The following is a 26,844-nucleotide window of genomic DNA, read 5'->3' as shown; positions in this document are numbered from 1 at the left end:
TCGTATTACCAGAAAGGGGTGACTGGTTGTGCTTCAGCAGCAACCTTTATTTATTGTCTACCTGAATGTATTGATACTAGAGTCAAATTTCTTATGAAACACCAGATGTGTATCTGTAGACGGTGTACTGTGACAGATCACACTATTGTTTTTACGTGTCGAGTGGAGCTGATGTCTCAGGTATCCAGAATGTTTTTATAGAATTGTTTAAGGAACAAATTTACTGAAGGCTGCGGCAATATGTAAAATAATACTTTCTTAAAAAAACAGTCTGGAGTTCAGTGGATGACAAACAAGTTAAAGGAACAAGCCTCCAGAATAAAACTATAAAAAGGCTGAGTTCTCTCTGCCGAGACATCCTTCAACCTGCTGCTGCACGAGCAACTTGGATCTGATCATCATAACGCGGTAAGTTTTTAACTTTGTCTTTCATCACAGCACCAGCTTCACAGAAAAGACTGTTAGAAAAGGACAGTTACCCAGTGCTGATTTACAGTTAATCGTAGAAAAACAAAATATATCAGCTGATTGCATGATGTCCACTTAATGAGGCAATCTTTCTCTAGGTTGTAGATGTTTACAGTTCCAAGACAGTTTATTTGACTTTTCATATTCTTCTGTTAAACTGAAAGTAACTAAAAGTTGATTTCTAAACGTAACAAAACAATGTAAGTATATACAGTTTATACTGAAAACTATGTAGGAGAGTTTAAAAATATTTGGATCATTACTTAATATTTTACTCAAGAATTAAGTTAAGAATTTGTATGTGTTTCACTGTCTCCATCTATTTTTCAAGGATAAGAATGTAAAATCATATCTAAATAAAAACCCTGTGATACTTATAAAGTACAAAATAATATATATGAATATTTAATATTTACAATATTAATGAAGCAATAATACAATCTCAGGAATATTGATTGTTGTAGTCATGAAAACAAAGAGTTTGATTATTAAGTTTGTTTTGGCAGATTTTACTCTTTCGATTTCTTTACCAAAATTTGAAGTTTTCTTGCTCTGAATAGAGCTCTGTAGAGCGACTTTTAGACAGCTGGAATTCAGGACCATGGATGGGTTTGTGGTAATTCATACTGAATACAGAGTTGTTGGACCTCTGACAGCTGTGTGAAATTGATGAAAAACAGTATAATGTGGTACCTTTAATATTTACAATATTAATTAAGTAATAATACAATCTCAGGAATATTGATTGTTGTAGTCATGAAAACAAAGAGAGTTTGATTATTAAGTTTGTTTTGGCAGATTTTACTCCTCTGATTTCGTTATGTAAAGTTGAAGATTTCCTTTAACATATGTTGATATTGAGATATTTCAAGAAAACAAGTTTACCTGCAGTATAAAACTACTGAACCAGAAGCCTAATGAGAGTACTTTCACAAAGAGAAGTATAGAACCAGTACCTAGAAGTTACTACAAAATGTGTTAACTGATATCTGAAGGACTTAACTTCTTGAATGTAACTTTCTAGAGATGGCGTCAGCGCTTCCTCTCATTGTGCTCCTCTGTTTGGCCATTGGACAGTTGGACGTAAGTGATGATGCAGCTTGCAACAGTTTTTTAATCATTTGTTTTATTTAGATCTACATTGAACCTTTTCTACTTTTCTGAAATTATTATTTCATCCTCAGCAGTATGACATTCACATTTTGTCTGATTTCTCTTCTACTTTTTAATTTAACTACAACAAACACTGTCTGAGCTGATTAAATGAATGTCTTGCTCATGTTCACAGGGCCGCAATGTTAGAGGCTCTTCTCGTTATAGAGGTAGGTAGCTCATATATTCATACATTAATCCATAACTGTCAGGATGGGGAAAAAGGGAAAAGGTGGACCCAAACGCAGTAGACACGGGAGGCAAAGATGGGGATAAACAAATGGCGAGCTTTAATTAAAGCTGAATACAAAAATCAAAAGCGGAAGAACGGGGATGGAAAAACAAAGTAGCAACTAAGAACAAGTCAAAGTAGCAAAGCAAAAAAAATACAAAGTTCAAATCAATGTCAAAGTACAAAATCAAACAGAACAAAATACAAAATAAATCCAAAACCTACCAAACAGGATCAGGAGCAAGGAGCAGACATAGAACATAAGACAGAATACAGCTAACAGAAAACAATGACCGGACAAAGAGTGAGGGGAAACACAGAGACTAAATACACAGACACTAATGACATGACGAGGAACAGGTGAGGAGAGAGGAGGAAGGAAGCCAGGTGTGATGATGAGGGGGAGGAGCACAGAGGAACAGACCAGGAGGGAACAAGACAACAGACAGAGGGAGCCAGAGGGGAGAACACAGGAGAACTTAAAGGACACATGAGGGCATGGAAAAATCAAGACATGAGACACAAGACATAATACAAGGATGTAAATCATAAACAAGAAACCAAAAACCAGACACAAGAACACCACAAACAGGAGACATGACAATAACACGTCTCTTTCAAACTAAAGAAAACAACTAAAATACACATTTATGTGTCTGTTTTAGGCCAGATTTCTATTCTAAACATTTAAAGGTTAATTATTGTATGTTTAATAGATGGATCCTCATTGGTGATATAATTTCAATAGTTTTATCATTTGCATATTAACGTACAATCTCTGAAAATTCTGAAATATTTGACTTAAAGGTACAATATGTAACAATTGTTCACCTGATTAATTTATACACAAAACAAATACAGGCAGCCTATAACCAGAGTTACTGCTATTTCACATTCTGTTAATAGTTTTAGTTTATATTTGGATGGTTTAAAAGCAAAGATCTGGACATTCAGTGTTGATGTAAGTGATCAACTGGGGAAGTTTCTTGGTGATGTCGATTAGTTAAATCATTTCCATAATTCACCTGGAGAGTTTTGGATATGATGTGAAGCTTCTGACTCAGATTTGAGCCTCATCCTGTTTGTCTGTCTTACATGGAAACTGTGATGCAGTCTGTATTCCTCGTCCTCTTTGGGCTCGGTATGGCTCGCGCTATTTCGTGGTTGAAAGCAGAAGTCTGACGATGGCTGATGCAGAGGTGCGTAGTTAATCTCTCTTTATTGGCCTTCAGGTGGTCGATGATCAAGTTTTAGCTTTTCAGAACCTGATTGTATTTCTCTCCTCTGTCTTACTCTTCTGTGTTCATGCTCTCAGATGTTCCATATTGATTTCGTGTCTCTGTTTTCTCACACCGTCTCCTCCATCAGCTCAACTGCATCCGTCTTGGTGGGAACCTGGCCTCGATCCGCAGCTACAGTGAACACGCCTGGATCAGGGCACTGATCAGAACAGTCCTTGGCTCTAATAGAGCTGCCTGGATCGGGCTGTTTGATGCAGTTCAGGTGAGTCCTTTTTACACTTTTACACTGCAGACAAATCTGTAACCTGCAATCAGTGCAGCTGTTCAGCAATCTGCTTTCTCTTCCAGGAGCGAAAATGGCTGTGGACTGATGGGACGCAGATCCGGTTCACTCGCTGGGCTCGCGGGCAGCCCAACAACTACCGTGGAAGAGAACATTGTACCTACATCAACAACGGTACGAATATTATTTCTAAATGTCCCAATGGTATTATTAGTTGAGAAAAAAAATGATGAAAAATGCAAATTCAAGTGCACTACGATCATTTCAATAAGTCATTAACTGCAAAGACATTTGTTGAACTCAGTCACTCTTCTCCTTCCACAGGGGACTATTGGAATGATTACCAATGTAACGTCAGGTTGCCTTCTGTCTGTGTGAAGAGACGCTGATGCTCCGTCCTCCATCGGCCCTCCTGTGTACCGACATGATGCCACTTCACCATGACGACGTTACTTTGTCTTTGATGTTACACTTCAATAAGAGCAACTTTCTCTGATGACTCACTTTTCATTTCATGCTTTAAATCAAAAACTCGAACCAAATCAGTAAACGGCAGCATATGAAATTGCCTCATTAAACTATGATTTAACTGTCATATATTCACTATCTTTCATTTCAATCACAATCAATACAAAAAAAAGAAAAATACACTGTAATAAAAATATTCTTTAAGCATAAAACGTTTCTTTAATTTTGTGTGTGTGTGTGTGTGTGTGTGTGTGTGTGTGTGTGTGTTTGGTGACAGACTGTCACACTTCCTGTCAGAGAGGTGATGACAGACAAAACTCACAGCAGTGATGTAACAAGTATTTTTATCTTAAAGCCTATAAAGCACATTTCTGAGTCCTTTTCTCGGCAGTGTTGACGAGGCAATTTTGTAGATATATAACATCATTTTGTGCTCAAAGTAACTTAATTTAATCTGTTGCTGATATGGAGTGATGACATATGACTGTAGTAGAATCTGTGAGTCATACATCATTCCAGCAGGGTTAGAAAAGCTGTGCAGCTCCTTTAAGAATCAGGGCGGTGAGCAGTGTGTTAGTGAGCAGAGGGTGAACTTCAGCCAGTTGTCCAGCAGCATGCAGCGCTCCCCTCAGTCGTCATATTGATGAGGCCAAAGCTTTTCACTTCTTTTAAAGTATCAAATAGATTTAACCCTGATTAACTCAGTTTTAATGTTATCTTGGGTTTCTACACACATGAAATGTTTTTTAACCTACTTATGAATTCACCTTTCTTAGTAATAGTTTTAATAATGATGTTTAACCAAATGTGTCTGTATTAAATCTCTCTTAGAATGACATGATAACTTCTTTCCAGGTAAGTAATAAAGTAACACAATACAAGGTTTTAGAAGAATATGTCTCAGTTATTTACTTAATAGAAACCTTTTCCAATGAAACATGAAAAATTAACAATACACAAACAACAATGACTTTAACTCTTTTAACCCTCAAATGGATTAATACAGAAATCCTCAATTTACCAACTTCACTTCAGTTACATAAACACAATTTGTGGGCCCAGACACACCTTAAAACCAAAATACTGTAGCAGCCTTGATGTGTTGCGCATGTTTGTCGTGGCTCAAAACTTAATGGCCACTTAACTCGTCAGTGAGCAAAATAAAAGGACGATACCTGAGTTACTGTCCCATCTTTCCTCCAGCAGTCACAGGTGCAGGCTCAGTCACAGATCAGCATTTCAACATGGACACTTGGTTTCTCGTTTCTCTTCACACGTTGCCAGAAAAACTTACGAGTGCAGTCCTGGCTGCTCCAGGTTCTGTCAGGGTCTCTTCTCTGTCTTCAGGTCGAAGGCAGCAGATAAACCCTGAGGGAGTCAAACTTTAAGGAGAAAATGTCAGTTCACTTGTAATAAGCTAATTCAGGTGGCTAACTTTAGCATTAGCAGTAACACAAAACATAAACAGCCTCGGAATTTCATTCTTTTTTGTTACCCAAACCATTCAAAAAGTGACCAAGTATGTAGGACTCATGGAGCATTATAAGGGACTTTTAGGTTTATCAATCATAATCATGATTATCAAGGATAATCATTAATTATGAGAAATACTATGATCCAATTTGCATTCAGTCACCTTGGGGCACCATTATGTTTATGTTTAGTTAATAGTCAATAATCAATTAATATTATGCAATGATTCCCAACACTTTCATTATGAACCGGTATGAACCAGCAGAGCTACTCATTAGTATCAGATTATCAGATAAGTGTTGGTGCCAGTGAATTATCAAGGAAAAGCTCCTGCGTGTGCAAGTGATCCAGGAAGTCAACAGAAAAACTGCCAAGTAGGTTTTCACACACAAGGAATCTGATGTGGAGGCGCAGCAAAAGACGAGAAACAGAAAGAAAATTTAGAGACAAAAAAGACAGACTGGTTCACTGTATATGAGCTGGAGAGACAGACATGGAGAGGCCTGCACGTCCTGACACACTTTCTTAAGGAAATATGTGATTAAAAGAAGCCATGACTCTTTAAACGCTTGCTTGAAAATGAATGGATAACAGGAAGAGATCTGCAGTGAGCGAGCTGTAGATATCCTTCATGAGAACGTGGTTAAGATCTTACAAGAAGTCTTTACTTCCTTTTGATAATCTTGGACCATAAAGTAAGTCATTACTTTTCTCACAGTCTGTTACACCCAGTAAGTCAGACAATCTGACCTCAGTTGTGTGTTTAGATTAAAACATGTCCTGGACAGGAGTCAGTGCAGCACTTGACTGAACACAATAAATACTCTTGTAAATGAGACCCTGGGTCTCAGTGAGATTTTACCTGTATAAATAAAGGTTAATAAAATATAAAAAATGACATGTGTGACTGATCCAGCTGCCATTGTTCTGACCTACAAACAAGCTTTCAGCTTCAGGCTCACTGTGTGAGGACTCCTGAATTCTCCTGAGATGAGATTAATACTTTCTTGTTGAAAAATATGAATACTTACGATGAAATGAAATATTAATACTTTCATGATATATGATTTAGGATTTTAGGATGTGTGATGGAGTTATCATTAGTCTATAAAGTAAGCATCGCTGTGTGGTCTGATGGGACGTCCAGTGTGTGTGTGTGTGTGTGTGTGTGTGTGTGTGTGTGTGTGTGTGTGTGTCTTGTAGAAACAAGATAAACACAGACTGACAGTGGTGATGTGTTTCTTTCAGTGCTGGCAGCGAGCTGTTTGCTCATGACAGCAGGTAAATATCAGTATTACAGTGATGATATATCTTTCTGTTTGCATTACACTGACACCTTTTTTGTGTGTTTATTTGTTTTGGATGTTTGCACAAAGATTGTTATCAGCTGTGACAACAGCGGCAGCGTTCAGCATTTAAGCTGTGATACAACTCGCTGCTAAAGATTCCTGACCATCAGTACATCAGTACACTTGGTGTTGGACGACCTAAACAGACTAATCAGTCCATGTCGAGGCCTGCAGAGACTTTCTGAGGAGCCTAGCTGAATATTTCCCAGTGACTTTTATTTTCTTGATCATACGTAGGATCAGAGCTCTGTGGGTTGGATACAGGAAGTTGCAGCGTACCAAAAATATTTTTTTAATGTTTGTATTTTATGTCATCATAGATCATAGTTCCTTACATCCAGTAATCAGTGTCACCTTTTCAGTCTTATTTTTTGATTTCAGAGACAGCGGTGTGATCAGTGTGCAGCTCTGCATGGACGTGCAGACAGAGACAAAGTGCTCTCAGCAGGTTACTGTGGAGCATCTGTAAGCACATAAAGTCCAAACTGTCCTCATGTGGCTGCTGCATTTTTTAGTAAGTAATGTATACAAGTGTTTTGATATTTGTTGTAATCCCTTAATATTTATTTTTCCAACATATTTGCCCACATTTACAGCAACAGGATGTTCCAAAACTGGTTTACAGCAGTGACAACAACATCACTGTAAAAATGGACCTCGGAGCTCCTCGTTTATCTTGAGGAAGATCTTGTAGTCTGATGTTACCAAATCAGATAAACAGGTTGAGTGTTGGAAGACTTTTGTTTTCTCGCCTGCCTGAATGTCAGCCATCACCTCAGATTCCTGGTACCCGGAACAGAAATACCACAAAGTTTGTTCCTCATAGTCTTCCTTCACAATCAGTCAGAGTTGGACTGCATGTGCAGAACGAAGGAGAACTGTACAAATCCTCTTCTTTAACCTCTGGCCATAAACTCATGAATCACTTATTGTAGGTACATTAACATGCTGTGGACCTTCATTCTGTCTGTCTCATATCTGAGCACAGTATCTTCAGCATATATACATGAAGCCAGCACTGTCATGTGTTGATAAAAAGTGCACATATAAATGTTATGATTGATGAAAAGCAGTTAAAGTGTTATGTCACAAAGTCTTTACTGTACGACACTTAAAATGTAGATGTTGAAAGATAAAAGTCTCTGACAATCACTGAAGGTAAAACTGTAATTAATTTGTTTTGTATTGTCTTTTTGTGTTTCCTGTAGGTGTGATGGCAAGAGAGTGTGTGAACTGAGTACAAATGTGGTCCGTACTTCTGATCCCTGCCGGGCATCTTTAAATACTTGAAGACCAACTACAGCTGCTTCCCAGCAGGTCAGTCGCATGTCTGCATTCAGACATTTGATCACAACAGCATTTAAAACAATGAAATCAGGTGATTTCAGTAGAGTTGCCCTGATAAGTTAAATCACCAACAAGAAGCTTATGACCTCCAGACAATCACCAAATAAATGTTGGCAACATTTCTTCAAGCCACAGATACGCTGAAACGTTGTATTTCTGTTTTCTGCTGTATCTTGTTACAAGGCTGCGGTCTTGATCTGGTTAGATTTAGTTACAAAGCTTGTTTAGGAAAAAAAACACTTTTTGTCTTCAGGTCCAAACACTGCTGAAAAATGTCTGGAAGTCTCTTTAAAAACATCCAGTGGTCTCATGCCTACAAATGTTGCATTTCCACCTCGAACAGCGGTCTCTGGCTGGTGAGCCTGTCGTATCATGTTCACATTACATGTTTTTGACTTTCATACGGAGAGGCAGAGGTGATGGCAGTGGAGCTACAGGAGAGAAAGCTGTCAAGTCACTGACTGCAGTTTGAAATCAGGTTTCAGCATTTGAGAAATTGTAAAACCAGTGAATGAGGAGAGATGATCACAGCACTTCGTAACTAAATTTTTAACTATGTTTTCAATGTATTTTTCCACCTTATGCTGTCACAGTTCAAGGGGAAACTAAAGATGAACCTACATGCAGATACGTGGGAGGCAGGATGGGGGAGGGGAACAAGACTGAGCAAGGCGAGTCCTTCGATGAGACTTTGTTAACCGCGTCAGCCGTTGTTAAACATTTGTTGGGGCGATCGTGGCTCAGGTGGTAGAGAAAAGTCATCTTTGCCAACCAGGTATTTTCCTGTTCTGGCACATTGTCAGATGATAATAATCACTTGGGTAAGAAACTGTACGTGACATTTTCAATGCGTAGACGTGTTTTGTATTTGGATCGAGGAAGTGTAGTTATCTTGTCAAGATTTCTTCCTCCTTCTGTTGGTTGCAACTCAAAGGGACATTCTGGGCATTTTCGATAGGAGACTTGATTTGCATAAAGAGAGGCAGTTCTTACCCAAACAGAATAAAAAGCAGTCGTCTGTTTCGAGCCCCTCCAACTCTTCACCTCCAGCTGAATCTTCGGTCACCATGCTCCGCTCCGGGCTCAGCACCACACTGTGTGAGTACGAGAACTGACTGATGACAAACACGATGATGAGCTGCATTTAAAAAACAGGATTTTTTTATTTGTAACATTGTAACATTTTTGCTTTCTTACTCAAATCTTTTTTTATTATATTTGATTGTGATATAGAGATAAAAGAGCTTTCAAGTTTGAGATAAACAAACATTTACTTTTATTTTTCAGTGCTGGCAGCAACATGTTTGACAATGAGAGCAGGTAAATGGATGTTTGAATGTTGTATAAAGATGCTTTCTGTGTAAAATTAGAAGATAAATAGAACTGATGTAATCCCAAAGGAAATTATTGTGCCAGAGATTGTGACAAACAATTTGCAGCACAACAGAAAAGTCCTTAAAAACAAGTGTGTTTCTGACAGGATGTTTTAACAATCTTCATTTTTGTCTTTTATTCAGCAGCAGACTAATTCTAAAACAACCTTTTATTACAGACTTTTCCAGGGCAGAACTACCTGGTTTGTTCCCTCTGTCCACAGAGAGAGTGATCACCTGTGACGACCACAACAATGTCCACCGCCTGAGCTGTGGTACGACCACAAGCACACACACAGTACAGTCAGCTGCTGTTTTTACTCATCTATTCAAGACAAGATAAAAACTTGGTATTTCCACCTGAAAAGATGATCTCTCCTAACCCTTACCAAATGTTTTCTCTGCTTAAACCTAACCAGACCGAAGCACAGCGTCATCACAACATGAAACTGAAAACTGAATCTAAGGAAATGCAAAGAGACGAATCATTTCAGCTGTTCAGTAGAAACATTTACACATTTAGCTAACACACACTGTAAGAACTACAGTGGACCTCTGTTTTGAGACTTTTTTTTAACTTTAAATAAAAGTGATGTGTATACTTGTGATCAACATGCTCAGTGGTCACAGTTGGCCACAAAGAGAGTACAGAAAGATGAACGTTTTGTTTCTTGTTTGAACTGTTGTGTCCTCTGTGGTGTGTAACAGACGGCGGAGTGATCCACGTGCAGGCAGCGCTGTATGGACGAGCTGACAAGGAGACCTGCAGTGAGGACAGACCGCCACAGCAGCTGCACAACATACAGTGCTCGCAGAAGGGCGTCCTGGAAGTCTTCAAGAGAAAGTACAGTGACACTTTTATTAATTACTATTTTTTGTTTTGTTTGGGTAAAACAAGGCCTGATGCAGCAGGTATACAAATGTAGGATTAGTTTAACAATTAGGTCAAGAGAGAGAGAGTAATGACTGAACCAGACACTGAGCAAAACACTTAAAATAGTTGGCTAAAAGTAAGTAAATGGTTCAGATAGTTGACAGCTTAAAGCTAAAACTGTCATTATGATCTGACAGTAGAATCAGATACAGGTCAGCGGTGTGTGGCTCCACCCAGTGGCTGGAATTTGATCTGCAAGAATGCGCCTCTGCTGGATCAGCACAGCCAATCGAGCCAAGGGGCGTGTCTGAGAAATGTCAATCACTCCCCCGTGCAGGTGCAGGTGTCTGCTCTCACCTGGTCAGATACCCTCAAACTCAAACTGTAAACAATGCTGGAGAGGCAACAGAGCAGTAAAAGCCCCCCCACTTTCCTGCTGGACCAGTTAGGACCTCTGCTTAATATATGTTTAATTCTATGTTTTAACCACAAGGTTAAGATGGCGGCAGTTACAGTAATACTCGCAATAAAGCAAATCAAGTTCATGAATATGAATATTGATTGTTGCTCTGGATATTCACAGTGATCAGTGATCACAGTGATCGTCACTGTAATTCAGTTGTATTGATCAGAAATAGAACAATCAGTGCTCATGTTGTTGTTGTTGTTGTTGTTATTTTGAACGAGTCATCTTGATTATCTGGCATCCGGTTACCATGGTTACAAGGCTCCTCCTCTGTGGGCGGGGCTTAGAAGGCAGCAGAGAAGAAGAAGGACTGACCTGGGAGCTGCTTCATGCAAATGTTCTGGTCCATTTTTTTTCTTCTCAAAACTCCCGACTGCAGCGTTAAAGTAATAGTACATGAAGTTAGCATAATAATAATAATCAAACGTTTATGAGTAATAAATAAATAGTTCTAATAGGTAGCTAAAAATACTTATATTCAGCAAAACTGAGCTGAACAAAAGCTGTCAAAGAGCAAACGAACAGGCAGCTGAAGGTCAGAAATACTGTAATGAGTAAATAGTTTGGATAGTTGGATGAAAACAGGTTACTAGTTTAAATAGTTAGCCAAGTAACAACTAATGATTAACAGTTCAAATAGCATAGAAGTAATGAATAATGAAATATTACAACAGTTGGCATAAAAAATAGTTCAAGAAGTTGACTGAAAGGAACTGCAACTAATAATATTTGCTTATTCAGCACACATCATTCTTTAGATTGAGCTTGATAATTACATAAAGTGAATGAGTAATGACCAAACCCTGCTAAACTGTTCAAATAACTACAAGTAATAAATAATGGGTAAATAGTTTAGACAGTAGCTGAAAGTAATTATTAATGCCTAAAATGTTCAGATAATTAAAGTGAAGACCAATTAATAAAGAGTTCACATGGTCAGCTAAGAAATGGATGAATACTAAATGTTGCAAAAAAAAAAAAAAAGCTAAAAGCAACAAATAAACAGTAAAATAGTTAGCAGAAGGTTTATGTGTAATATGTGGATAAATACTTACAGGTTCGTAGCCACTTTGACATAATTATTAGTGATGTATAACTTTCAGCTGGGTAATCTGTGATTCACTCGACTCTTGATCTTCTGCTGCAGCTGCGATGGGAAGAAGGTTTGTGAATTAAACACAGTTCTTGTTCGTACTTCTGATCCCTGTCATGGCATCTACAAATACCTGGACACCACCTTCCACTGCATCCCAGCAGGTCAGGGACACTTCTGTCTGTGACAAACAAAGAAAAGGACTCTGTGAATAAGTTTGATAAGAGCAAAATGTGTAATGTGAAATGTCTTTGCTTTGACAGTCCACACGGTAGCATGTGAACATTCGTTGGCATTCCTGCAGTGTGGTAAGATCACAAGATCTCTTCTCGTTCGTTCTTTTAGTTGTATTTCTTTTCATTTTGACATTTTTACAAATGACTCGTCCTCCTCTTGTGGTTCCCAGATGAAGGGCAGGTTATATTTGTCCTCGGTGCTGATTACGGGCGCCGTGACAGCAGCACATGCTCCATCAATCGACCTGCCGATCAGCTCCAGAACACCCACTGCTCAAGCCCCACCACCAAAGTAGCTGAGAGGTATGAGGATAAATACCATACATGTTCAACATATTTCTGCTTCTTCTGCCCACATTCAAAACTGCATTCAGTCACAATAATCTGCATCCACAGCTGTAACGGGAAGAGCAGCTGCTCGGTCAAAGCAAGCAACTCTGTGTTTGGGGATCCGTGTGTCGGCACTTACAAGTACCTGGAGGTGGCTTACAGATGTCAGTGTAAGTATGTCGGGTTGCTTGACTCTACATAAACTAATCTGTGAGTCACGCTCGGGGCCAAAGTGTGACACAAAATGAATGACACCAGAGTGTATGCACAACAATAATACATTTACAGAGACAAGCTGTGACGATATATACAGGGTGAAGGCAGCTTTACTGCTTCTCTCTGAACAAAAAACACAGAGCACAGTAACACTCAGATAAACACTCTTTAGTTCTCAGCATATACCAGTTTCTCAAGTAAACACACAATTCAACTGTGAGCAAGAAGGAAGATCCTCTGCATCTTCTGGGTGGAGCTGGTATAAATATGAAGATTTGGGTGTTTTCATCGCTGAGAGGTCGAGCTTCTTTAGCTTCAAAACGCCACTGAGCAGCTTTCATAAGAATGAACATGGCTCCCACTTCAGAGGCTGTGTCCAGAGGTAAAATATCATCCTTGGGTCAGACGGATCCAGGCGCCGCCAGGATGGATTCTGGCTGACACGTTCATTCCTATGAAAGCTGCTCAGTGGCGCATGAAGCCACCGGGGTCGTTTCACAGCGTGTGCACAAGAGACTTCCGCCGACCGAGCCAGCTGATTCCTGTTTAGCGCACAGCTAACTTGAATGAGGATAAAATAATTAATTCTTGCAACCCTTCTTTCAGAATATTAATATACTGGGAAAAATCATCTTATCACGACCAGGGAAACCACAACAATAGTTTGGACTCAATTGCACAACAAGACACTGAACTGGGCAAGTTAACAGTCTTTACTTGTAAAGTAGGTTCGGTACACAGGAGCCAGTCAGCGAGGCGAACACATCAGGCAGGGATCAGGCTGAGGCAGAGTCCATAACCAGGAAACACTAGAGGACAACTGGAATTAAAAGCTGGGACATTTGTGCACGGAGACAAGAAGACAAACTGGCAACAAACAGGGGAAACACATGGACTATATACACACACACTCACACCAGGTGTTAGATCAGGGCGGAGGCAGACAGTCAGGGAGGAGCTGAAACCAGCCGAGCAGGGAAGCAGGATCAGGAATGAGAGGAGAGGAAAATACACGGGACGAAAACAGGGAACAACTCAGATCTAAACCGAGTCACAGCACGTCTGTCTAAAGTCGACATGTTTTCTGTTCTGGTGCAGATCCTGAGATTCTCTGAGTCAACAAGGAAGAAACCAGGAAGTTCAGATGAAACATCAGCATCTCATACAGAGCCAGTGTTTCATACTAATGAACTAAATATAGCAGGATTAGTTACCAAACACATGAATCTAAACAGAATAATTATTGATTCATTGTGCAACACAAATGAAATGTCTTTATATTCTGTATCATTACACTAAAGTATAATTCAAATATTCTAGGTCATTTATGAAGCTTATTTTTCTGGGGATTTGGTGGGTTTCATTTCTGTTGTATTATCATGAAAACATAAGTACAATTATCTGTGCAGAAGACAAGACTAGAATAATCTCAGAGCGTGAAGCTGCTTCTTGGTCAACTTTGTTGTGTAGTTGTTGTCTCTTTGTGGTGGTTTTGTTTTTATTTGTAGAGGTTTATAATAAAATATATTTTAAATGAGATGCTGATCATCAATAAATCACTTTATAATTGTTCAGTTTGGTCGGTTTATTAATAAACTGCTTTGCTTTCGTAACTTTTTCTGCTTATTTTCTTAATCTTAGTAACTTCTTTGTATGTGTGTGTTCATGTGTTAGTGTATTAGTTAGTGCAACAAAGGTTTGTTGTGGAACAACAATAAACAACAAACATAAATTATTATAAAAATCATCGTACGATTGTCTGTGAATGTAGGTTGATGTTTATTTAACGATGCTCATTAGAAGCTGTCGATGTGCCGCTTTACAAGAAAAACATCAGATAAAAAGTCCAAAATATCTGAATGTGAAAACAATCAAATGACACAAAATGAAGGATTATATAATCTTGGAGTATGAGCAGTAAAATAATCATCAGAATAAACAGAAGATGAAAACACACTGAGTGAATGTAAAGTATATATGGATGAAACTAAAGCAAACAATGAAAACAACAACAAGAAAACAGAAATATTAAAACAACTCGTTCAGGAGCTCATTATGAAATCTGAGCAGAAGTTTCTGAGTGTGCTTCTTGATATTTTCTTCATTACTGACTTCAGTTTCATTGTGTTTCTTTAATTACATTTCTCACTGATCCCTGTAACAAGAACGCCACTATATTCTGTCTTTAATCTATGAAAGTGTCAGAAGCCTCAGAGTCACGTCGCGGCTCTCTGGTCACCTGAGCAGATCTCGACTCTGCTGAACTCTAAATATAATAACAGGAGTCTGGACAGGCGGCTGCCACCTCTTTAAACCTGAAGTATCTCTCATTCCAAACCTTAAGAATACTCAGTGATTATCTCTGCTGCTGCAGGTACTTTTATTATGTCTGGTCAAGTTTGTTTGTCTTTGTTTCTGCTGTACTGGGCTCTGTGCTGGAAAACAGATTACCTGATGGAATAAAAGTTATGTATATAATATAAACGATTGAAAAAACACCTTGAACACGCAGTGAAAACACTTCAAACTGTACAAAAATACATTTCAGCAAAAAAAGGGTTTTTTACACAGCAAATACATAACTGAGGCAGTAATTTGTGTTGAAGGTTCATTTCAATATGCTAAGTTGTTTACGGGCAGAGATGGTTCTGCACCAGAACTGTGCATGTTGTGATTCATGTTGCCAACAGGATGGGACATTTTGTTCTGGTCCATCAATATAAACCTACTGGTGGCGCGAGATAATAAGTCACTAAAATCATGAAGATTCATCCTCTGGGGAAGATGAATGTACAACATTTTTACTGCCATCATCTGTCACAGTGGTTGTTCAGACAACCAGTTAACATAAATTACTGGTTTATTTATCACCATTCATCTTGTGAACGTCTGAAAGAGGAATCATAACATCTTCTAAATATATGTGCAACTAAAATCACTGGAAAACAGACAAACTCTGCTACTCATGACTAGAGTTTGGTCATGGCCAGAGTTCTGGGGCCATCACACCATCTCCTGCACTGTGCTGGGCCTCTCTGACCACATCATGGTTGACAATCACCTGATTCCCTCACACAGGCAGAAACTAACGCTCAGCTAACCTGTTGTGAGGACGTCAAAGCAGCGGACCAGTGAAGCTGTGGGGAACCTGCAGGCGTGTTCGGACTGAACAGACTGGGATGCTTTCAGGACCGCCACCAACAGTCTGGATGAGTATACAGAGGCTGTGATGTCATACATCAGCTTCTGTGAAGACTGCTGTATCCCATCATGCACCAGGGTGAGTTATAACAAACCCTGGTTCACAGCCAAACTCAGGCAGCTAAGCTTGCAAAAGGAGGACGTGTTCTGGAATCCTGAACCTTTGCAGAATCTGGACAAATGTTGTATAATTCTTTTCAATCTTTTATTTTTATCTCTGTCGTCATTCATGTACAGGGGCGCCGCCAGGGATCAGAAATCTAATTGGGCCTTTGTATAAGACAGCAAAAATACTTGATGCCGTTTTATATAAAACTATGCATTTTAATGATATTTTTGACTATCATTCAATATTTGTGAGAAGAACAACATGACAGCTACTTGGTTACTGCTCACTGTCGCCCTGCATGCAGACTCACAGCTGGTGGCTTTGGATTTACATACATGAGGCTGTATGATTGTTGTGATTAGTTAGTCATGACACTTATCACTTAGAAATAAAAAATAAAGCAAAAACAACATTTTTATTTTAGGCCTTTCAAGGGTAATCAGCCCACTTTCCCCCCAGTTCAACGTCCCTGTTCCATGTCCCATGTGCAGCTTTTCTGTCTTAGTGCATCACCCACACTGGTGTCTCTGTTTGTTTATATTGTTTATTCTATAATCTTTATATAATAGTCACTGTTTGTTTATTGTTTATTGTCTTCAATGCATGAACCTTATTCATCGAGACCAAGACCTCGCCGGTGTTACATCCTTCTTGGTAAAAACATTTCTGACTCTGATTCAGAGTTCTCATTAGAGTTCTCATTAGAGTTCTAGTTAGAGTTCTCATTAGAGTTCTCATTAGAGTTCTCATTAGAGTTCTGGTTGGAGTTCTCATTAGAGTTCTGGTTGGAGTTCTCATTAGAGTTCTCATTAGAGTTCTGGTTGGAGTTCTCATTAGAGTTCTCATTAGAGTTCTCATTAGAGTTCTGGTTAGAGTTCTCATTAGAGTTCTCATTAGAGTTCTCATTAGAGTTCTGGTTAGAGTTCTCATTAGAGTTCTCATTAGAGTTCTGGTTAGAGTTCTCATTAGAGTTCTCATTAGAGTTCTCATTAGAGTTCTCGTTAGAGTTCTGGTTAGAGTTCTCATTAGAGTTCTGGTTAGAGTTCTCATTAGAGTTCTCATTAGAGTTCTCGTTAGAGTTCTGGTGAGAGTTCTCATTAGAGTTCTCATTAGAGTTCTCGTTAGAGTTCTGGTTAGAGTTCTCATTAGAGTTCTGGTTAGAGTTCTCATTAGAGTTCTCATTAGAGTTCTCGTTAGAGTTCTGGTGAGAGTTCTCATTAGAGTTCTCATTAGAGTTCTCGTTAGAGTTCTGGTGAGAGTTCTCATTAGAGTTCTGGTTGGAGTTCTCATTAGAGTTCTGGTTGGAGTTCTCATTAGAGTTCTCATTAGAGTTCTGGTTGGAGTTCTCATTAGAGTTCTCATTAGAGTTCTCATTAGAGTTCTGGTTGGAGTTCTCATTAGAGTTCTCATTAGAGTTCTCATTAGAGTTCTGGTTGGAGTTCTCATTAGAGTTCTCATTAGAGTTCTGGTTGGAGTTCTCATTAGAGTTCTGGTTGGAGTTCTCATTAGAGTTCTGGTGAGAGTTCTCATTAGAGTTCTGGTTAGAGTTCTCATTAGAGTTCTGGTTGGAGTTCTCATTAGAGTTCTGGTTGGAGTTCTCATTAGAGTTCTCGTCAGAGTTCAGGATCGAGATCTGGGTCGAGTTCTGACCGGAGGGAGGGGCTGGTTGTTCAGAGAACATTTCGTTACTCACATCATCAATGACGCACAAGTACTTTCCTATGGTTTTGTCTTTCTCGTTGAGTTTCTGCGTCACCTTGTCTTTTACTGCTTCTCTCAGTTTTGTTGTCATCGAATTCTCCCCTTCTTCCACGACGATCTGATAAAGAAGTGTCTTCTTCTTGCAGCGAGCATGTATTGATGATAACGCTGCTGCCAGAAGAACAACAATCAGGAGCATAGGCAAACCCCAGATCTGAAAACAGAACAGATTGTGTTAATACAGCCTCATTGTGTCCTGGGAGTGACTTTCTCAAGATTAGTAAACTGTTTGGTCCCAAGGTTCTAGTCCAGGGTCATCAATATTACTTTCATGATGTGATTAATGATGAGAAATTAAAGATTCTCTTCTTATGAACTTGGATTTCTGCACTACGCATTTGTTCCCCGCTTATGTTCTCTCGGGACACGACTATTTCCTGTAACGAAACCAAAATGTCCCAATGATAAGAGTAAAATGTAAAATGAATTGTGCCTTCATGATATATCCACACACTATGTCCCTAATATATTCAGTAATGAATACACACAACATATTCCCACAAGTTCATATTTTACTGCAGGAGTAGGAAGTGTACATTGTCAGTGAGAGCTCGAACTCCAGTAAAGTTGTCCCTCCCTAGAATAATTTGAGACACAATTAATAATTTTTGAACAATGCAGTGGCATTTATTGAAAGCACAATTTAAGCAGTGCTCATTATAATCACGCAATAATGTGCTATTTAAATCTTTAAAGATTTACTCCCCCCCTCCCATTCCTACAAATGGTTGAGTCCACCCCACACTCTTTCCAGTGGGAGGAGCTAGCAGCTGCAGCAGCGTGTGGGCGGAGCCTGCTACTCACACCTGCTGCGGGGTCAGAGGTGTGTAAACCACACAGACATAGTTACATAAGTTACAACAACACACATCCCATTTACAAAAAGCACCATTTATCCTGCACTGTTCAGAAGACCACTCACTAACGAGCTGCTGAGCTGAGTCACAAGCTGCAGATGAGAATGTATTCTAACTATCTATCTGTAAAACTGTGTTACACAGAGTTAGAATACATACAGTTTTGTGGCATAGTTGTCAGATGTTTGTTGACAACACAATGAATATATATTTTTGAGAAACTGTTTTATGTTGGATTATTCTTTAAGGTATTTCCTTTAGTTTTGGGATTGTTTGGAGCTTTTACCTCTTGTAAAGATATTTAATGGACTGTGGTGGAAGTTAGAACAGTGAACAAAGGTATCAAGTCAGATGTGTTCACATAAAGTGTATTATTGCCACCTTCCACCTAATACCATTGTTTTGTATTGCTGGGTAAATAAACAAGGTCGGTTAAGGACTAATACAGTATAATGCAATTACTGTAATTATCATTAATTTTGATAACATTTTAAAAACATTTGATTTGAACGTGCTGACAGTCCAACAGAGAGAGAGAGTAGTATAATCTGATATCTTTCATCTGGAAAAAGGCAGTTATCTGATTATGAAAAATCTGATAAACAAACTTAGATGTTTGCCTGATAATTAGTTTATTCATTGCATGTGTACATGTTAATTTCAGTCATTTTGTTTTAAATCTAGACATGTGCAGATGGACTCAGTGCTAAGGAAAGTCTTCTGCCTGCCTGTTGGAGAGATTGAGAGACTAAAGTGTCAAACTGTGGTAAAAGATGCTATATAAAAGACAGGCTACAACTTTTATTCCTTGTCCCCCCTGGAATTATTCTCTAAAACGTTACTGTTTATTGTCTCCCCCAACTAATAAATGGGATTTTCACCCCTGGATGTAGTGAACCAAGTGTCTATCAGTCGTCAGTTCGTCAGCACGGAAACATTAAACTCACCATGGATTTTTCCACCAGCTGGTTTCTGATTCTTTGTTCTTCAGCTGTGATGTTGGCTTTGTCCTTACAGGCTAACTCCTGATGATCAGTCTCATAACTTTGACAGCAGACGTACCAGTCTCCATCCAGAAACACCGCCACTACCCACAGAGAACCAACACAAGCTGCCTTGAAAATAAGAATCCAAAAACCGGCACAAAAGTGACATTTATATCCAGCACGGCAGATGTTTGTCAAGGCAGTCTGAAATGTTTTGTCCACCCAGAGGACGAAGACAAAAATGAAAAATACCGGCAGAAACAAATATAACCAACACACTGTGTGTTGTTCTTTGCAGGTGCATGGCAGGTCCTTTTCCAGACCGACATGGAAAACAAAAATCACAATCACTGAAGCGTAGACACCAGCTGTTTCACTGACATGTTTAACAAAATGGTTCAGCGCCTCTTTCAAGGCCTCCATGTTTGTTGGAAGGTTTGATGCTGCTGAGACTTGCAGGTCAAATCAACCCCTCCACAGGCAGGAACGTGTTGAGAAAAGGTTTTAGCGAGTCTAAAGTTTTGTGTTCGTGTTCAGATCAGAGGAGACAGATGGCGGCTCAGTACCGGAAGACAAAAGACCCGGAGACAGAAATGAGGAAACTGTCGACACATGAAAGGGGCTGGACTACATCTCACATGATTCACTGCATGAATTAAAAAACCTCAGGCAGATTTTAACTTCTCATTTAATTATTTCTCTGTGAACTATTGACAAGCAGAAATATAAAGTAAAAGGAAGAATACTTAAATATCATTATTATATTCTGTACTTGAGTTAACGCATACTTAGTTACCTTCCACCACTGTAGAACCAGAACAGACCCAGGTATGGAGTCCTGAAGCTGCCATCTGAATATTTGTATAAACCTTTATAATGATAAAATAATACTTTATTAATCTTATGAATGAGTTAGCCGACTGTGAAATGATGCATACAGATAAGAAAATATAAATCAATAAATCAACAGGCAGTATTAGTAACATTTATTTACTTATTCTGTGTTTACATTTTACATTAATAATTAACAAACGTGTAATTTTTGATTGTATTGTTTAAAAACTGAATGAGACAAAATTATTCCTGAAATTAATATTTCTTTTAATTCAGGCATAAGTTTGATGCTAATCATTAATAAACAATTGTAATTAATTATGATTAAATGTAGCTTTCCACACAATTGGTACTTTTATTTATTAATTAAACATGTATATATTTGTGTCTGTTTATGTTTTCTGTCTACTTTGTTACTTGAAAGTCTACTAGAACAGGAACAGAACAAACATATCAAGTCCTTAACGAGCCATCCAATTAGTTAATGTACACCATTATATTGTTAATATAATCTTTTAATAAATGGTGTTGCGTAGAAGAAACATATCTGGAACTTATTTGAATGTACTTCTTTGTATCCGTTGGTTCCAGTGATGCAGGTGTGTATTTGCATCAGGAGCGAGGAGGTGAGATCAGATCACATGTTGTTACCAGGTGGGAATTAACGGGCTTGAGGACACTTAGAAAACAAAATGTGATCAAATGTTATTTATCTGTTCTGCCCCGATGTTACTGAGGGTCAGTTTAAAAAGATTTAAAAAGTTTTAAAAGGCAACACGACACCTGAACCTCACCTGTCACCTGACCAGTTTCTGCTCCACTTGTAATCCTCAGTCGGCTCACTAGAGGTCGCTGCTGCATCACTTTCTCCTCGTCACACAAACCTCACTGCAGAACTCAGTCTGACCCGAGAAGCTTCACCTGCGGGTGGAAGCAGTCTGAACACAGAGAAACATCAGCGGACACACAACACGACCCGACATGTTCTGGTTTCTGTTGTCTTTATTAGTGGAATGGAATATACACCTCTGTGCTTTAATGCTGTTTTCTCCTTCTTTCATTCACCGCTGCACACAAACAGAGACTGACTGTCCACCAGGAGACAAACTGCTGCTCGTCACCTCAACATGATTCATCTACCTGCCGTCTCCTCAGCAGGAAACTGATGTGCAGAACTTCTGACAGGACAGATGCTTTAACAACTCAGGCAGATAAAAATCAAATAAAACAGCTGTTGGACAAATTAAGAGCAACTTAACTTCCTGTTTGAGGTGGAAAACAGTTTCACGACTGGAATATCTGTTAGGAGCTGTGGTTCCCGGCCCTGAAGGCTCCTCAGGTAAATCTAATTTTACTGCACAAAACTGTGCATTTCTTCAGAATATGCTTAAAATGTTGCTCATCTGTTAATTTATCTTCAGCAGACGTGTGCAAACAACCTCAACAAACACTAAACGTCACACTTTAACATCACTTCTCTCAGGATGGATTCTCAGCAAAAGTCTGAAAATATTACAAGAGTAACTCATTTAAAATCAATTCTCAAAGTCATTTTCTGGAGAATTCAGTGATTTAAAACTAATTAAATTCTACAACCAGGTTCATGACGCAGAAGATTAAAGTTAAAACTGCAGGTTGATGAACGAACTGTGTATGGAAGCCCACATGGGACAGAAATTCATTAATCAAACATGAAACAATAATTCTGACATTTTTAAATTAAGTTATAACAACTAATAATGAGCGTGAATGTATTCAGTTAATTTTTTCAAAGTCTGGGACTGCTTATGAATCAACTAACTTTAAGCCAAATATACAACGATAAAGGATTCTAAAAATGTGCATTATAACATAAACTCAAACATTTAACAGCACCTGAACAAACTCACTGATGATGGTGAGGATGAAATGATGAAGGCCCAGAGAAAGTGAACAAGTTATTATCAGTGCTGGGCAGTAAAACATTACTCAGTAATATACAAGCACCGTGTTAAAGTAATATATTTCTTTTAGCAGTGACAGCTGATGATGAAGCCTGATTCTCTGAACACACTTTAATTTACATCTTTGAATCCACCGTGTGTTGATGTTCTGTGGACTGAAATAAAAGGCAGAGAAGATGTTTGTCTTGTCGGGTCACTACAGGCCACATTATCGAAGGTTTAGGTCTGTAGTGTTTCACATGACTGAGTCTAAAATTAAAGACATTTGTTCTTACGGTATCTCATCATATATCAGACTGATCCTGTCTGCTCACTTCACACAGATCTCAGCTGGATCGTTGTTCTGTACAGTTGATTTTGGCATTTTGTTCAGAGTAAATAAAGAGTAGTGTAATAAGTCATTTACTCTACGTGGACAATAATATTGTAACATGATATAAACTAGCATCAGGTAATATATTGTATTTTAAAAGTAACTTTCCCAAAACTGATCATTAATAATCATAATTTAAACTACATTAACAAAAATGTTACAGTCCCTGATGAATGAACTTTTGTCCCTTCCAGCCTTCAACACGACAGTTTTAACTGTTTTAACTGTTCATCATTGGGATACAAATTAATAATGTTATCATGCACAGAAGTATTTGTCCCTTAAATAAATAATGAATTTTGACACTTAACCAATAATAATTTGCGGAGGGGAGCGAGGTCAGCCGGGAGTCACGGCTACACAACCAGGTGAAAACATAGAAACAGCAGAGAACAAACAGAGTCTCAGTGAGAGTCGGTGGACAGACAGTCGGTCAGTCGTCTCTCTTTAAACTGCAGGAGAAAACAGATAAAATACCTATAACGGTATCCATGCATATTTGTGACTGCTCATCATACAAACACACACACACACATTCGTACAAACACACAAACACACCCGCCCGTTCACACACACACACACTTTGCATTCTGGCGAGGAACATGCCTGAATGTTTTTGTTTTTTTTTCCTTTTGAACTCATTTATATAATCTGTTTTGTTTCTTCTCAGTAATCTAACGTACACTTCTCGGTGGTGCAAACACTCGTCTTGAAAAGTTCGGGGTCGGATGAGGAAAACAAACCAATGACTGATAGGAGAGGAAAATAAAACAGGACTCGTCATGCAAAAGAACGGATGAGATTTTTTCCCCCATTGTGTTGTGTTTTTTTTTCTATCATTTTTTTTCTCTGATATGGTTGATAAGTTCCTATGATCAGTAGTGCTACTTCTACTGTACGAGGCTCATGCACGGAGGAACGCCGGTCAGACTCCCGCCGACTCTCATCTCTAGCTTTTTTTGTCTTTTTTTCTTGTTTTTTTCTTTTGGTTTGAGGATTTTGATTGGAAGATGCAGGTGAAAGTTTATGATACAAAATATGTTACAGTATGTACGTCTTGTCTCCTGCCCGCGTGTCGCTCGCTCACACTCGCTTCTGATTGGTCGAGGAAACGCTTCAGCAGAAACACGACGTGCACTCGTTTAGATTTTAATCTGCGTCTGGGACTCGACTGAGGTGACGTCTCTGCATCAGTCGGGTTACTTTGGTGATTTTAAGGTGAAAGCCATTTGTCTTTGGCAGTAATTTCATTGGAGTCGTCTCATATAGATTCACAGCTCAGACGGCACAGCAAAGTCCTCCAGTGCATCCTTGTGGTATCAGCCTGTTCTCACTCCCGACACGCCGAATACAGCAGCATGGTGAACAGCACGAGGCTTTAAGGTTGGACACTGTCGGTACCGTGGACCTCTAGAGTCGGTTTGTCACTCTGGTGCCGTCGTAGACATGAGAGAGGAAGTCTGAGTATGGGGACAGTCGGGGTGGGAGACCAGAGTTCACATCCTGTTTGTGACTCTAGACTCACTTGCTCTTAATTGACGTAACGTAGGTAAGCAAACATATGTGTAAAAGATGTAAGCGATGTCATGTACGTAACTTATGCTGGTTAGATTAAAACATATAATGATGTTTTCATAACCTGACAAAGTAGTTTTTAGCAAAGCCGCCACTGTTTGACAACATGGATCACACTTGGATTATTCAGAACACTTTATTTTGAAAGTCTAACCAGACCTTGTATATAACGCATCAGTGCGTGAAGCCCTTGTCTGTACCGTGTCTGTTGTCGATCTGCTCACATTCTGTTTATTTCATCATCTTTGTGCTCCTGCTGTTTGTTTTGTTATTTGTCAGTTGTATTTGTGTTCATTGTTAATATTTCTGACTGAGTTGTGCTGCAGAGCCCAAGTTGGCACACAAGCTTTTATTTTGAATATTCTCCACGGAGCCGAGCGGAGATCCGTGATCTGTGTCCGCAGTGGTGGTTCTGGTGGAGACTGGGTCGGACGAGCTGGGAGTGAGACCATGTTGATAAATGCTGTGCTAGGATCTCTGTGATGCTAACACGTTGGCCAGCTAATCTGGAGCTAATCTCAGCAGTTAGGACGTGTTTTCACTGTTTGACGATCAAAGTTAATTAAAGCTGAGTTTGATGCAAAAGATTTGAGGACTTCAGAGAAAAAATATTCTGTGTTGGTTTCATTTTGTGTATCTATTGTATCTGGATCTTTCTGTGTATTTTGCACAAACATATTTTGGGTCTTTACCGTCTTGACGAACGTGTTGAAAACAGCCGTTTCCCTCGCAGAGTGCACGTCATCAGGACGAGAACTGTTTAAACACTGAAGAGTTTCCTGCTGTCGCGTTTCTTCGTCCCATTTTAATCTATTGCAGAATACTTGTGTTCTCTCTCTCGCTGAAAAGATCACGTAACAAATGAATTTCTTAGTTGCTTTACATAATGTTCCCTGCAATAATTACTGTAGTTTTATAACACACACATTATTATTGTTATAATTATTATTCTGTTCATTTGTTGATGCTATTTTCCTGCTTGTTGTAATGTTGCATATTTTGTAAAGTAAAAGGCTTCCGTTTCGTCTGGGCGTCACACTGACAAGTACTTCTGAGCTACAGCCAGAACCAGACCAGTCCACATCAGACCGCATTCATCCAGTTCAGGATCCCATATTCAATCCTCGCCACAGTCCCATCAAGAAAACCAGGTGAGCCCGGCGCTGCTCAGACCGGCTCGGTTCTGCTCCTCCACATTAAGATCAGCTCAGTGTAGTTGTGTGAACAGTATTCAGGCTCAGCATAGATCAGTCAGTTGAGTTCAGTTTGTGAGTTCGAGTCCAGCAGCGTCTCGATCGATACGAGAGACTTTCATCGTTTTTCACCTTTTCAAACTGGACTTAAGAGTTCTTGCTCATGATTTCTTGACGTTTCTTAAAATGTGACCTGAAGTAAAGAGTCAGTGATGAGATCATCCTTACATGCTCCTAAACGGCTTCTCACCTGAAAGTCCCATCACAACCTTTACCTTTCAAGCAAAAGAGGTCCAACACGACACTCAGCTGAGCAGCGTCACGCTGCAGTCAGTCTGATCCTGCAAAGAAAGGAAACATTCCAGTCAAAATCCTCTCTGTGTGTTTGAGCGTTGTTGGCCTGACCGTCATCACCAACAACAACCATCAACCATAATAATCAAACTTTCATCGCCATGTCCATGAGGGTTGTTTGGTTGTCAACAGATAGCATCTGTCACAGAAGAGTTTGCAGTAAACCAGCTGAGTCTAGTGATCCTCCATCAGCCGGCAGTCCATCAGTTCCTTTCTTAATAAGATCACTCCGTCCATCGGCAGCTTTACACTGACTTGTTGGACGCTGTTCTCCACAGATTCATTACTCGGACACAGAAACAGACCCAGCGAAACAACAAAGCTGTTGCTTGGTCTCGGGGTGCTGAATGTCACTCTTTGGGAGTCTTGGCATCTTTTCCCTTGTTTGACCAGGATGAACCCTCCTGGGGTTTGTGCAATCAGATCCAAAAGGTTAAAAGTGTGCAGGGAGGAAAGTGCATGTTGGGGTCTAAAATGCATGAGGGGCTCGGGACGGTCGTCAGGAAGTTATTGTTCCTTTTCAATTGATTAGATTTTTTGCTTGATTTCACAGCTCCAGTCGTCTCGCATTAAAGCCAGTTTCTCTCAATTTATGTTCTTTCTAGTAATCCACAACATGGTGAGAGGAGTGAGAGAAGAATCTCAATAATCTCACACTCAAAGAATCCGTCTGAGTCGTATTTGTCCCCGAGATCTCGGCTTGCAGTGCCCTGGGTTCAGGATCAGAAGTTCAGAAGTAGTTCAGTTTTCATGGGGAGGTTGGCTGGTGGGGCGGCGGGGTCGGAGTTCTGGGGGAAGTCGTGGGCGTGGTCGGAGGTTATAAGGAGGAGATCTTGACAGTGTCATGGGTGTAGGCGGTGGCCCGGGTGTTGCGCAGGATGCCGGGTATGGGGGCAGGCGACGGGGGGAGGCTCTCGTCAGGCGTGTTGGCGGGCGGCGTGGGGATGCTGATGATGGCAGCGGTGAAATCTTGTTCCCCGCAGTTCAGCTTCAGGTCGCCCGTCTGAGCGTTCAGACTGGAGCGACTGAGGAGACAAACACACAAACACACAGTTTT

The 26,844-nt window shown here is 39.5% G+C and overlaps 4 protein-coding genes and 1 long non-coding RNA gene across 7 annotated transcripts in view; 2 read left to right on the top strand and 3 right to left on the bottom strand.

The window, feature by feature from the left end:
• Positions 1–282: 282 nt before the first annotated feature.
• LOC119023041 (galactose-specific lectin nattectin-like) lies at positions 283–4,051 on the top strand. Its single transcript, XM_037104657.1, has 7 exons — positions 283–408; positions 1,493–1,551; positions 1,757–1,790; positions 2,966–3,051; positions 3,221–3,355; positions 3,442–3,550; positions 3,701–4,051. Exons 2-7 carry the CDS (start codon positions 1,495–1,497, stop codon positions 3,763–3,765), a joined length of 486 nt encoding a protein of 161 aa, XP_036960552.1. The 5' UTR covers positions 283–408; positions 1,493–1,494; the 3' UTR covers positions 3,766–4,051.
• Positions 4,052–8,830: 4,779 nt separating this feature from the next.
• Positions 8,831–14,205, top strand: LOC119023006 (L-rhamnose-binding lectin SML-like). Its single transcript, XM_037104570.1, has 9 exons — positions 8,831–9,111; positions 9,301–9,333; positions 9,566–9,661; positions 10,095–10,230; positions 11,874–11,983; positions 12,083–12,127; positions 12,226–12,358; positions 12,452–12,555; positions 13,700–14,205. The coding sequence occupies exons 1-9, from the start codon at positions 9,081–9,083 to the stop codon at positions 13,714–13,716; spliced, it is 705 nt and encodes a 234-aa protein (XP_036960465.1). The 5' UTR covers positions 8,831–9,080; the 3' UTR covers positions 13,717–14,205.
• On the bottom strand, positions 10,108–13,686 carry LOC119023008. Of its 2 annotated transcripts, XR_005076146.1 has the most exons (6): positions 13,517–13,686; positions 13,319–13,410; positions 11,953–12,000; positions 11,782–11,873; positions 11,042–11,099; positions 10,108–10,218 (listed from the first exon to the last, which is right to left on the bottom strand). It is a non-coding gene; the product is annotated as an uncharacterized LOC119023008 (long non-coding RNA). The 2 variants fall into 2 exon arrangements; XR_005076145.1 differs by having other exon boundaries at positions 13,319–13,686.
• Positions 14,206–14,388: 183 nt separating the features above from the next.
• si:ch211-217k17.9 (GATA zinc finger domain-containing protein 14) lies at positions 14,389–20,357 on the bottom strand. Its single transcript, XM_037104569.1, has 3 exons — positions 20,312–20,357; positions 19,477–19,644; positions 14,389–17,826 (listed from the first exon to the last, which is right to left on the bottom strand). The coding sequence occupies exons 2-3, from the start codon at positions 19,477–19,479 to the stop codon at positions 16,621–16,623; spliced, it is 1,209 nt and encodes a 402-aa protein (XP_036960464.1). The 5' UTR covers positions 19,480–19,644; positions 20,312–20,357; the 3' UTR covers positions 14,389–16,620.
• Positions 20,358–21,333: 976 nt separating this feature from the next.
• The window catches only part of kcnd1 (potassium voltage-gated channel, Shal-related subfamily, member 1), a 62,917-nt gene continuing 57,406 nt past the window's right edge, over positions 21,334–26,844 (bottom strand). For both annotated transcript variants that reach the window (XM_037104567.1, XM_037104568.1), the window contains exon 9: positions 21,334–26,812. In XM_037104567.1, the coding sequence (XP_036960462.1) occupies positions 26,605–26,812 (208 nt within the window). In that variant the 3' untranslated portion in view covers positions 21,334–26,604. The remainder of the gene's footprint in view (positions 26,813–26,844) is intronic.

Source organism: Acanthopagrus latus, chromosome 7 (genome assembly GCF_904848185.1).
Source record: "Acanthopagrus latus isolate v.2019 chromosome 7, fAcaLat1.1, whole genome shotgun sequence".
In the NCBI taxonomy this organism is placed as follows: Eukaryota; Metazoa; Chordata; class Actinopteri; order Spariformes; family Sparidae; genus Acanthopagrus; species Acanthopagrus latus.
Note: the sequence above shows the minus strand (reverse complement) of the source record. Positions and strands in the feature narration are given on the sequence as shown.

What these genes read in the sequence shown, in the direction of transcription:
- LOC119023041 (XM_037104657.1), top strand. Translation starts at nt 1,495, where the DNA reads ATGGCGTCAGCGCTTCCTCTCATTGTGCTCCTCTGTTTGGCCATTGGA. An exon ending in TGACGATGGCTGATGCAGAG is followed by an intron (nt 3,052 to 3,220) that starts GTGCGTAGTTAA and finishes CTCCTCCATCAG; the next exon opens with CTCAACTGCATCCGTCTTGG. An exon ending in TTGTACCTACATCAACAACG is followed by an intron (nt 3,551 to 3,700) that starts GTACGAATATTA and finishes CTCCTTCCACAG; the next exon opens with GGGACTATTGGAATGATTAC.
- LOC119023006 (XM_037104570.1), top strand. Translation starts at nt 9,081, where the DNA reads ATGCTCCGCTCCGGGCTCAGCACCACACTGT. An exon ending in CGGGCTCAGCACCACACTGT is followed by an intron (nt 9,112 to 9,300) that starts GTGAGTACGAGA and finishes TTTATTTTTCAG; the next exon opens with TGCTGGCAGCAACATGTTTG. An exon ending in ATGTTTGACAATGAGAGCAG is followed by an intron (nt 9,334 to 9,565) that starts GTAAATGGATGT and finishes CTTTTATTACAG; the next exon opens with ACTTTTCCAGGGCAGAACTA.